Source organism: Phaseolus vulgaris, chromosome 3 (assembly GCF_051622355.1).
Source record: "Phaseolus vulgaris cultivar YP4 chromosome 3, ASM5162235v1, whole genome shotgun sequence".
Classification (NCBI taxonomy): Eukaryota; Viridiplantae; Streptophyta; class Magnoliopsida; order Fabales; family Fabaceae; genus Phaseolus; species Phaseolus vulgaris.
This window is the reverse complement of record NC_143500.1, coordinates 13,900,552-13,914,108: the sequence shown is the minus strand read 5'-3', so window position 1 is coordinate 13,914,108 and position 13,557 is coordinate 13,900,552. Positions and strand designations below refer to the sequence as shown.

Sequence of the window (13,557 nt, the reverse complement as noted above, 5' to 3'; positions counted from 1 at the left end):
ACTAAGTCGTCTCACAAGCCATTTCTTTTTGCACCTCATAGTTTCCACATGGGTGGTTAAACGACTAAACTATCCCTTTGTCATAGCCACCCCTTACTATTGTCATCTTGCTTTTCTACGTGTTGTGTTGTGTCATAGGTGAACTCAAGAATAAAAGCACTCATGAATTGTATAATCTTAAAATTATTTTTTACTTAAAAAAACATTCAAATTGTGTAATCCAAGAGAAACTCTCATATTATGTAATCTAGAAGACTCTTGAATTATACAATTCAAAAAATAACTTTTAGATTATACAATTGAGAGTTTTTTTTAATTAAAAATTATTTTTGGATTGCAAAATTCAAAAGTAAAAAAAAAAACCTTATAATTGTACAATCTAAAAGTAAAAAACTCCATAAGTTTTTATCTATGCAAAAATTTAATTTTAATTGTGTAATTTGAAAGTAAAAAAGACTTTCAGATTGTATAATCCAAAAGGAAAACAAGTATCCAAATTTCACAATCTTGAAATAATTTTTTCATAAAAAAGGAAAAATGAAAATTTGTATATTTATAAGATGAAAAGGAAATTATAAGGTGCAAAAAGAAATCCCCCATCCAACATTTTGTAAAAAGGCACATCCAACCTAATTTGAGCTACTATTTATTTTCTTCCTCCACACTCTTGGTTTCTTCATCCACCTTCATGAGATGTTGGAAAAAGCCTAAATTATCATACTTCAAATTTTTGAATGGCAAAATTCATAACATGCTCCAAGTTATAGGTCTAAAAATATATTTCGAATTGTGCAATCTGAAATACATTTCGAGAGTGTTCACTCCATAATACATTTCTAAATTATAGGTATAATTACCTTTTTCGTCCCTACATTTAAGGTCAATATTCAATTTACTATAGTAGTTTTTAAAAAAATCAATTTGGTCCAAAAGTTCTTAAAAAAAGTATGTAATTTGGTCATTTCTGTTAAATTTTAACAAACAAAGTCAACTGATGATGATTTGACACACACAATGTCATTAATATGCAAACGTGGACTATACGCGTAGGCACCAACTTTTAGAGTTTTTTCTTCTTCCCTCCATTCATTCTCCCCCGTCAGGACCTCCACTCCACCCTTCACTTTCACTGCTTTGATTTTGGATCGAAAGTAGTGGTGATCTAACAGGTTAATTAACAATCAAACCCCTAACTTATTGGCTATGAGCAATGGTACCAGTTGGAGGAACATTCCTAGCACGAGAAATACCTTTAAAGAAAAAAGCGTTCACTGATTCACATAATAATCACAATAACTTATAAACTTCAACCCGAAATTAGGGATCAAAAGCGTTTTCCCCTTCGCCAATTTTAGGGTTTCGTCTCAATGATCGTTCAAAGGGTTTTCCCCTTCTTCAATATTAAGGTTTTATGACCTTCACGATCTTCACAACCTTCACAATGGATTCTCCCTCACGATGGCCTCTCTCCCGATGATCTTATAGTCTTGGGAACAATTGTGGTGGTTGGTGTACCAGTGCTTGACGCATAAAAGGTCATCGCATCATCGACATTGGAATCTGGTAAGCTTGATGTGCCACCGACATCCATGAGACTTGAGACCTGATGTCGAAACACAGGTGAATTCATTTGCATTTGTGAATTGTTTGGTGCGAAAAATTGATTCAATGCTAGAGAAACAGGGGAAGTGTTGATGCAAGGGGAAAGGATGGAGGCTCTGATAGGACGGGGAGAATGGATGAAGAAACATAAGGGGATTACACATATAGTGTAATTGTACATAAATTTGACATATTTTGTGCCACATCATCACTAATTAACGTCGTTAGTGGAAATTTAACAAAGGAACCAAATTGTAGACTTTTTTAAAAACTGAGACCAAATTTATTTTTTTTAAAAATAACTGTACTAAATTGAATATTGATCATAAATATAGGGACTAAAAAGGTAATTATACAATACAAAATACATTTTCAAATTGTGATATTCAAAATATACTTTTAGATTATGCAACTCAAAATATATTTATGAATTGAGCAATTTAAATACATATTCAGAGTGTACAATTTGTACAATTTTTTATATAGTACAAAATCCATAAAATATTTTTGAATTCTAAAATATACCATCCATAATATATATGTTTTTGAATTTCAAATGCAATTCATAATGTTTCTTACTCATTGACAATTTGAATTTATCAAAACTTGTATAGGACCAAAAAGGAAAGGGATTCTAAAAGAACTTACCCCTAATTTGATCCCATCAAAACTAGGAAAGAAATTTGTTTAGACAAAAAAGAACTTACAAAGTAGTATGGACTTTAACCGAATGCATAATTAATTTCTTGAGTGGACTTCTTACTGCACCCATGACTTTTTCAACACTCCATATTTTCAAAAATATCTAATGTTGAATTCTACAAATTGGAATACAAATTTGTATTCCCAAAATAAATAAGTATTTCAGATTACACATTTTAAAATATAAATTTTATATTTCAAATAATATAATATAATATAAAAAAAATTACAAATTAATTTGTATTTTAGATTGTATGTTTCAAAATATAAATTTTATATTTCAAATAATATAATCTATAATACAAAAAATCACAAATTTTAACTTCTCAGTTTTATAATAAAAAAAATATACATTACAAGAAAAATTCACTTTAGCTTTCAATAAAAAGTGAGAATTATAAAAAAAAAAACAACTAGCAAGGGTGAAGTCTACTCAAGTTGGACAAAAAAATAAATGTCAAACATTGTGTCCACGTTATTAAAATAATAATAAGTTAACATCTAGAATGGAGACACAAAATAGATACAATAAAATAAAAGTGACATAATAATATTGAGTCTAGAATGTAGACACAAAGTAGATGCAAATTAAAAATTATTAAAATAATAATAATAAGTTAGCGTCTAGAATGTGGACACAAAGTAGATGCAATCAAAAAATAAGTTGCAGAATGATACTGAGTCGAGAATGGGAATACAAAGTGGATGCAAGTTAATATTTTATTAAATTTAGCATAGGTCTAGACAACACCAATATTTGTTTTCCAGGTAGTGTTCCCAATGAAAACAATTTACTCACATTTGCTTTTTCACGTAGTGTCCTTAATGATGACGTTAAGTTTAATTATTGTTGGAGATCCCACATCGACTAGATATTAGGACCTTTCATAGTATATAAGTGAGTGTAAACCTCACCTTATAAGCTGATTTTATGAGGTTGAGTTAGACTTAAAGTCAACTTCTTACTATGGTATCAATGTCATTTCATAGTATATAAGTGGATAGAAAAACTTAAAGCCCACTTCTTAATAATTATTTAATTTTACAGCCATTTTAATGTCTCCTAAACCTACATTATAGTTAAATAATATATTTTTCTTTATGTAGACTTAGTCAACACTACCTTGTAAATTTGTATCCCATTGGAGGTCGTCTCTAATGCATAGCCACTAAAACATTAACTTTCATTTCTATTGAGACGCTAAATCCACATTAGTCTCATGTAGAGTCTCTTTTTTACTATTTGCAACGCTCTTTTGAGGACTCTACTATCATTATTTCTTTTAGTGATAATACAAAAAATATAACAAATTTTAACTTCTGATTTCTATAATAAAAAGTATCTGGATTTCGCATTCTGGAATTAAAAAAAAATTAATGAGAAATGTCAAAAAGGATAATTTGAACATTTTTTAAAGTTTGAGGGTGCAGGAAGAAAAGCATGGAGGTGAAGGAAGAAACACATGGAGGCGCAAGAAATGCATGGTGGTGCAGGAAGAATTTCCCATTTTTGGATTGCCAACATCGGAAACTTATCTTTACAAATTTTGTACGATGAAAATTGTTACCAGAAGCTAATTGCAGTCCTGCTACACCCCTAAGAAATTAGCTGCCTTGGAGAAGTATCAAATGGTTAATACACTTTTGCAAAAAGTATGTGGACTATGGAGGGATGAAACTATGATCCCCTGGACCTGGCCAAAGCCAAGATACCCATTTTTTTATACATAGAAAACAGCTAAAGTCACCCACCACTTGAGCCTTAAAAGTCCCATCTCTTCTTAATCCGAAACATCAAAACAGAAGATTTGATGTCGTCTTGTGGCACCTGAAGCATGAATTGAACTTTCATCTGCATCGGAGCTGTTTTGGCTTTCCCACCTTCATCTCCAACCTGAATTAAGCTAATGTGGTCACTGAGAGTAATAGATAATAAACTCAATACTTTTGGTGGAATCCACCATCATCCACAAATTCTCTGTATACACCTAACATACTATTTTCTCACTACAGAAAAGTGGATTATAATCTAACAGTTTAGAGATAAATTGAAGCAATCAAGAATTGGAATTCCAACAGAAGTCTTGGTACAAAGAAGATGATAGCAAAGTATTAAAAGGAATTTAGTTAAACATTCAAGAAAAGAAACAGGTAAACCAATAACCCATTTTCCTATATTGATCTACTATCTACCATGGTTCAAGAAGTTTAAGGAGTACATGTATGCATCCCTTATGCAGGAGGCAGTATTCTGTGGTCCCTAAATGTAAAACAACAATGCAGGTGCAATGTATTTCGAAAGCTATCAACAATTATAGTCTGAAATGTAAGTGCTAAAGCTGAAAAGTCAGCTAATAATGTGATAGAAACTAGGTCAGAGTTCTACTAACAGAAAAGAGTACAAATGATAGGCAGGACTTTCAAGAGGCCTGGACTCTCCAACAACAATCTGAATTGTCTCTCAAATCATAAGACAAATCCTTTTCAACCCTTTAACTTGTTTATAGGCAACATGTGATGTTTTTCTAATTACCTCAGTTCAAAACTTACTAAATCTCAAATTATTCCACTAATTAACCCTGGAGGTTACTTAACTTGATGATTTGCTCCATTGAAGGATGGATCGGGGACAGTGTAAGAAACTACCACTAGAAGTATATGCACTCCACTTATATTTTATTTATTTAATTATCATTTGACAGATTTATGTCTTGGATCAAATAAATATTGAAGACAATAATATTGGTGTAAGTATGCATGTCATTGCCAAATTAAATATTAATATTTGAGAAATAAAACGACTCTGTTACTAAAAACTAGGAATTATAATCATAACAAGGGGCATCATGATATTGAATATGAATTACATAATTGCAAAAGGAGGCACTTACCCAAAGAGATGCCCAGCCAAGGCGAACCTCTGAATCATAACCAGCTTTAAATTTGAAATCTTTACCATAGGTGCGCTTGTACACAGCACTCCAATAGTTGGAATCACAATTATACAAGTAGCTATACATTAAGCATTTAGAAAAAACCACATCAATAAATAGGCAAACTGATTCTGTTAATTGAAATACTAAAATGCATAAAATTTAGAGCAGGTAATCAATATCTGAATTAGTTAATCAAACAGGAATATAAAACAATAGCAGCTATGACAAAACAAAATGGGATTTTAGCATAACTTACAAGATTACAATTATAAATGCGAAAATTGAGAAAGCTAAATAATAACAAAACATGAATGTTCAACCACATCACGTAGCAAGAATAGAGAATAAGCTTTTTTCCAACTGTACTACCATTGTACCAGTAAACTCTAGTTACAAACATAGACCACAATCTAATGCAGAGGGTTTAAATACGAACAATCTCACAGAGATTTTGATAGATACTGTCTGTTACTAAGAGAGTTGTGAGAATGGGAAATAGGAGAACTTAATAATTATTACTTTTCCAAGTAGCCTAGTAAAAAATGCTATAAAAACTGTCGAACATGTGCTTCTTAATCTCATCCAGGATACTACTCAACATCCTCCCTAGTTCCTGATAAATGGTGTTGACAAACACCTCTATTATAACATATTTATGACAGAACACAATCAAAAAAAAGGGAGAGAGAGAACAAGAGCTATAGGTGCAGAATCGGAAATTTTATTTCACACATCTGCATATCACTTTACAGCATTACTATTTATAGTACTGTTACAAGTAGTAGGTTAACAACCCGCTAGCCACTTAACTAACATAACATTATCTGAATTATCTAAAACACTCCCCCCCTAATTTACATCAGTAATAGATTGCACTCCTATCATCTATCCAATCATCAGTCACCTGTTCATTAGTATTGCAGTATATCAACTCTTGATTTCCTTTAGGAAGTGAATCTTGTCTCAACATGTTTGCTCCTTCCATGAGTAACAAGATGTTCAACCACGCTTATAGCTTGACTTGTTGTCTATTAGCATCTTCTTAAGCTCTTCTCTAATCTTCATTTCTGACATCAAGTTCTCAAGTGACAATATTTGACAACCTCCCACTGAGGCTGCAATGTATTCAGCCTCACATAAAGACAATGCCAACAGTGACTCCTTATAACACCATAAAATAGGTGCTCCACAATTATAAACACTTACCCTGCAGTGCTTCTCCGTCACTTTTATCATCACATTAATCTAAGTCAGAGTAGCCTAATACTTCATCAAAAGTATTTATGCCATGTTTCGAAAACAACAACCCATAGTCCAAAGTGCCCTTCACATATCTCAATATCCTCTTAGTTGCGACAAGCAAATTGGAATACAATTCTTAAAGCTTACAAAGATACTAACTATGCAGGGTAAATAGCTAATAGGAGATCCACTAATTGATGTTGTACCTTTCTTGGAGAAAACTAGTAACTTGTAGAAGTAAAAAAAAAAGGCATATTATTGTAGCTCAATATAGTGCTTTGATTGAAAATTAAATTATCTTACAAAGCTTTAACATTAAATGGGATGGACCTATAAACTCTATTGTGATAATAAGTAATCAACATAGCTTAGAATCTTTTTCAGCATGATCAAAAGAAACACATTGAAGTGATAGGTCTTTTAATAAGGAAAAGCTTGATTATAACTTAATTTGTACTCCGTATGTACCTTCATAAGGTCAATTTGTAGATATTCCCAAAGTATTGTGGAATACAGTTTTGAAAGGATTTTTAGATGGATCTTATGCCATTGTAAGGTTGCCAGACATAAGAAAAACAATTCTCTTATTTGACATTTAGATGATCCAACCGAAGATGATGCCAGGTATCATAGCAAGTTTCAAAGATAAAGTCTCATGTTATAAGTATATAGGATAAACGGAACCCAATATTCAAGAATCTACAATATGACAACAATTATAGCCCAATAATTAAGGCGCACTTTATGTAGGTACAATTAAAATGCATAGTGTTTTCCAAACTCAGTTAAAAGCAACTTATCTATCATATACCGAGAAATTGGAGTGCAACAAAAACAGTGAATGTATAAATGAAAGGTTCTTAAAGGAGTGTTATAACCTTAATTTGTCAGAAGGACCAAACCGACGCTTAAAGGCAAAAGATAGGGCATTTGAAGGAAGTGAAAGTATTGGAAAAAATGACATTTCGTCGTCCTGCATTTGAAACATTCAATAATAGTAGGCACAAGGTAGTATCTCACAACCAAATACAAATGATGGGAAAAATAATTGATACCTAATGCAATAAACTTAAGATATATACCAAGAGCAACACTCTACTATAATTTACACTATTAATTGAAATTTACTACAAAATACAATGTGGGTCCCACTCAAGATTTCGTAGTTCCAAAAAATTTTAACCAGCACTTTTTGACAATGATGGGGTAGTAAGCAGTACCGTTCAGCAAAGAATAATCCTAAAACCAGGAAAGTACCTTGTAGCTGTATCTCAATTTCACTTCTTCATCATTGTACTGGGCAGAGCCGACTCCATTCAAAATTTGTCCTTTAAGAATCCCACTGACTGACAACAAACTCTTGGCCTCCTCCTCTTCTTTCTCTTGCAGAGAAACCTCACCAAGGGGAAATCTGAAGGTTGCTTTTGGCTGCGGATAGAATTGAAACAAGAAAACGATGAAACATAGTAGTAGTAGTAGTATTGTGTTTTTGCGTTTGTTTTTTCAAAGATAATATGATTCGTAATACAGACCAATCTAACGGATGGAACTGGTGTTGATAGTTGAAGTGAATAGCCAGGATGGGCGATGTTTGCAAGCATGGTAACCTCTCCTTGTTGAGCCTAAGGAGGAGAAAGAAGACAGAGGTGAGAATGTGAAGAATCAAAAGATAGGGTGATGCAGAGGTAGAAGTAAGACCTTGACATCGTGAGCAGCAGTGAGCTGCAATCTGGGACCCACATCGATGGAAGTCTTAACGAGAGCATTATGGTCTTCGAGGTCGTAGTGGAGGCTGAGGTGCTTCGAAACAAAGCTGATTTGGGGTTCGGCGATGTCGCCTTTACCACTGTGGTTGAATTGAAGCTTGAACTTGGCAAGGTTGTCCAACAACTTGCAAGAAATTTTATGGAAGAAGACGGCGCTTTCACTGTCGAACTCGGATGTAACTCTGAGGGCTGGCCTCCTCGGAAATGAGAAGAGTGGTGGCTTACAGTTGTGGGTTGATGTCACTGCCAGAGGCAACTGTGACTGCGGCTCAACCGCCGCGGGTGCCGCCGCCGATGGGACCATCACGTAATTAGGGTTTCCAGCTGCCGGTTCCATCTCCACCCTCCGATTCTCTCTCGTTACCATCAACACCACTACCCTTCTCCACCTCTACTTCTAGAGCCGCCAACCACCGCTAAATGCTATTGTTTTATTGAATTAAAAATCTATCCCCATCACATTATTCCCATGCTTGGTTTATTGAATTATTCTAACGAGTATTAATCAAAATTATTTTTTATTTATTTTTATAATTTTTATTCTGTGTTAAATCTTTTTTAATTTAATATAAAAAATAAAATTAAAAAGTAATTCAATAATATTTATTCTTATATATAAAATTGAAATATATAATAATAAATCAATCGAAATATAAAACAATGAATTAGAGTATGATGAATAATACCACATGAAAATTAAAAAGATACAAACTTGATTAGAGTAGTTTATAATAAGTTAATAACTAACTTAATGATATTAAGTGAGGTGAAAATTCTTAAGAAATCTTTTATTATATTGACACATGTTCAAATTAAGGTTATTTTAATTGTATCATTATGAAATTTAGAAAAAAAAACCACATATATTAAGAAGAGTTGTTTTACAAAATAAACAACCTTGTATGTTACAAAACAAACAGAAATTACAACTTTTTCACATTACATTATGATTGATTGATGTTATATTTCCCAAACATCATATTTGTCCATATTTTAACAAATTTGCATGCATACATCATTCACACATTGAATAAATAAATGCATCACAATATACACAACTCATCATAGTTCTCCACCATGCATCCGTAATAACTTTTTGCACAAAATCTACTAACATTTTACACTTTGTTTTAACATTTTTATTAATGTGAAATTGACACAAAAGTTGGAAGCTTCAAGAAAGACAATGCTAATTGCATTTATTAAAGTAGTGTCTCTTCCACTAACAATGACTTGAGAGAATATATCTTATCTTAAAAACGACATTATAAGTCTTTCTAAAGTCAAAATGAAAGTTGTTTTCTTGTTCACTTGCTAAAAGCACACAAACAATAGAAAAAGTCAATAATGTAGATGTCACACCAATAGAAAGAATTGAAACAAAACATAATAAAAAAAAGAATGAAACAAGAAACAAAATGTAGTAAAAAAGAGAATGCAACAAAATAATGAAACAAACAAATTGATAAAAAAAAATAATAACATCATGCCTTCTTCTTATCACAATATTTCTCTCCAAAATTTTCTTATTCTTAATATTAGTCTCTACTAATTCAAATAAACATTGATCTACAATATATATAGAGGTCCATAAAATACACACATCATATAAGCATATTTTTTTGTTAGGTATTAAATAATTTTTTTTTCATTATCATGTTTCAATAACCTTGTTCTATTATTTATTGGCATCACTTAAGATATGGACATAACCTAATTTAGCTATATAAGCATAATGTAAGTACTAAAAAAAATCATTAAATAAAAATTTATTTTAGAGATCAAAATAATTAGTTAATATATTAATTAAACTAAAAATTATTTTATAAATTAAAAAAATTAGTATCTAAAATAGTTTTTGTTATTAAAAAAAATATAAAGTAGTTACTAAATTGGTATTTAACCATTAACTACCAAGATTTTAGTTATTAACTAATTTATATTCTAAATTAGTCTTATTAGTATTTTAAAGACTAATTTAAAATCTAAAATATCAGTAGTTAAAACCTTGAAAAATAATTTAGATATCAATTTAAAAACTATTTTTATAATTTTTTATTAATAATAAAATCACTTATATACCAATCATTCTTTAGTCTTTAAAATAGTATCTAATTTAATCTTATTTTTTATTTATAAATTTGATTGTTATTTAATAATTTTTTTATAATGATAAATTTATTTTGATATTATATAAAATTAAATATAATTTATCTTTCTTTTATTTTTTATTTTCATGTTTGTATAACCTAACTGTATTATCAATCGGTATTACAGGTAATTTTTTTAGGCATTAAATAAAAGATATTTTTTTCTTTTGTTCTTTTTATTCACATGTTTTTATAATTTTATTCTATTACTTATAAGCATCATATTATCTTTGGCTTATTCCTTATTTTAATTTTATTGACATCTTTCTATAATTTGTTTCCATTACTTCTAAGCATCATATGAACATTTAGGTAAACGCTTTTTATTGACATAGTTTTATAATTTTAGATGTTTCGATTGAGGAGTCAAAGATTAAAGTTACTATATTTTTGTAGGTATTAGACAAAATATTTCCTTTGTTCTTATTTTTGTCATCATGTTTTTATAACTTAGTTTTGTTATATACTAGTTTTAAGTCCTTGTCTACACGGTAAGAAAACTCGTAAATAAATTCTCTCATGAAAAAAGAGTTTGACCTTGTTATTTATTTATTGTCATAACAAAAATATAGTATCAAAAGGAGATTGCTATTTGTTGAATTTAATTGGTAATTTTTTATTACTTAGTTTGAAATCAAGAAGATAAAAAAAAACTCCCAATGTTTTGACGAGAAGACCAATTGTTTTCCAATGAATTGCATCAATAAATTACCAAATTATTTATTATTGTGCAATAAAATAAACCAAGTGCATAACATATATCCTTGAATATATCTATATCTTAATTTTGGCAACACTTATGAATGTTTAGTATAAATGCTAATTAACATTAACTTTTTTTTATAATCGATGCAAACAATTCTAAAAATAGACACAAAATATAAAAGAAATATTACTATTTCATATTTTCATAATGGTGGAACAAATCAAGTAAGTTTTGTCTAACTGAGTCTTCAAATTATGGACTCTTTATCAAATGAATAAGATAGATTGTAAGGTATTGATTGAATAAGTCTTGCCTTTTAAATGACATGTTTTTCACTATTGATACCATTAAAAATTAAATATTATGAAATAAGAAACCAAATCTTAAAGAAAGAACAATTTAAATATTAAAATATAAATGAAATATAGGAACTATAAAGATGTTTTATTGGTGAGAATTGGTATTCCTAGGACTTGTGATTTACCATTATTTGGACTTGGATTTGTTTCATAATATGAAATATTGATTGTCACCTAATAAAATTTATAAACATTCTGATCACATATTTTCAATATCTAAATATGGAAGAAGCAAAGTTAATCAAGCCAACATAATTTATTGCTTAGCCATAATGACTTTGTGCTTAGAAAAAATGACTCTTTGCTTAACAAACATTCTCTTTACTTAGGCAAAACATGGACTAGAGAGCAACTTATTTTGACCATCAAGTCTCTTTCAAGGAGAGTTAAATCTAGCCTAACGAGATATGTAGGAAGAGATCACATTTGTTACATACCTTGTCCTAATCCAAGTTTTGGCTTAACGAGTCACTTATGGAATGTTCTCCCACTAGCTCAAAAGGGTTTTTGACCATGATGAGGTTATTTTTTTTTGGTTTTTACCAAAATGGGGTCCGTTTAAAAAAAATTACAAATTTAGGCAAGTCGTGCCAATATGAGCAAATCGTCCCAATTTGACACGACTCTGCCATGTCATAATGAAGTCGTGCCAACTTGACACGACTTCTGTCCTGTCATACTGAAGTCGTGCCAACTTGGCACGACTTCTGCCACGTCATAATTTTTAAAATTTTTTATTGTTTATATATTGGGTAGTAAGTTATGTAATGTTAAAAATTAATTTGATACATAATTTTCTAAGAGTGTTAGTTTTAAGGAACAAAAAATTGGATAATCGTGTATCACAATTATTCATTTTTTGTTTTGAAGTAATAATTTTTTTTATCACAATTCAAATAATACATTTTTTAAACCTGTTTATTTTTTTTAATGTCATTTATATTAAAATATAAAAAGGTATAAGTACTGTAATTATTTTGAAATAATTAAATAATTTAAAAATAATTATATAAATTTTAAATAATTCAAATAATATAAATAATTTGTAATTATTTTTAAATAATTAAATAATTTAAAAATAATTATATATCCAATTTTTTGTTCCTTAAAACTAACACTCTTAGAAAATTATGTATCAAATTAATTTTTAATATTACATAACTTACTACCTAATATATAAACAATAATTTTTTTTTTAAAAAATATGACGTGGCAGAAGTCATGCCAAGTTGACACAACTTCAGTATGACAGGACAGAAGTCGTGTCAAGTTGGCACGACTTTAGTATGACATGAAATAGTCGTGTCAAATTAGAATGATTTGTGCATATGAAATCGTGCCAAATTGGCACAACTTCCCTAAATTTGTAATTTTTTTTTAAACGAACCCCAGTTTGGTAAAAAAAAATAAAATAATCTCATCATAGTAAAAAACCCAGCTCAAAATCTTATGCATGAACTGAAGAAGACACAAAAAAAAGGAAGGAAGCATAGAGAAAAGAAGGATAAGACACTTATCCATTGGAGATTCCCTCTCGACTTCAACCTTCATTTCTTCATCTTATTTTTGTTAGATTCCATGTTATTCAACACCATAAGTAGGTAAATCCTCTTTTGTTAGGGCTAGATGTAATTATCAAACTTTCTTGTATATTTTAATTATATTTATATACACTTCTATATTACTCTTATCCACTAATGTTTAATCTTTATGCTTACCATTTATTGTGGTTTGATCAACCATAAACTAGTTGAAATTGTAAGAGGTTAGAAAACTCTTATGAGTTATCGACCTAAGATTGGAAATGGATAATGACTTATTGATATTTTTAAATCCTTAAACTTAATGTGATTTTATTTTTTTGAGTTAACAATAGTCAATATGCTATACTCAGGGTTTGCTATGAGAGATTAGAGTATAACTTTTCATGACAAAGATTGATGGTAATGAAAAAAACAAAAATCTTTATTTTGTGTTTAATGAAATAAGAGAGGGAAGTGGTGAAATCTATTTTACATATTTATATCCAACTAGCTTTCTTATTTCAAAAATATTAAAAATATCATAGTGTTTAATTTTAATTTTTTTTTTGTT

General features: G+C 29.9%; 1 protein-coding gene across 1 annotated transcript; it reads right to left on the bottom strand.

Moving 5' to 3' along the window:
* Nucleotides 1–3,775: 3,775 nt before the first annotated feature.
* OEP37 (chloroplast outer envelope protein 37) lies at nt 3,776–8,723 on the bottom strand. Its single transcript, XM_068606880.1, has 6 exons — nt 8,181–8,723; nt 8,015–8,104; nt 7,740–7,910; nt 7,361–7,455; nt 5,196–5,316; nt 3,776–4,198 (listed from the first exon to the last, which is right to left on the bottom strand). The coding sequence occupies exons 1-6, from the start codon at nt 8,613–8,615 to the stop codon at nt 4,067–4,069; spliced, it is 1,044 nt and encodes a 347-aa protein (XP_068462981.1). The 5' UTR covers nt 8,616–8,723; the 3' UTR covers nt 3,776–4,066.
* Between the last annotated feature and the right edge of the window lie 4,834 nt (nt 8,724–13,557).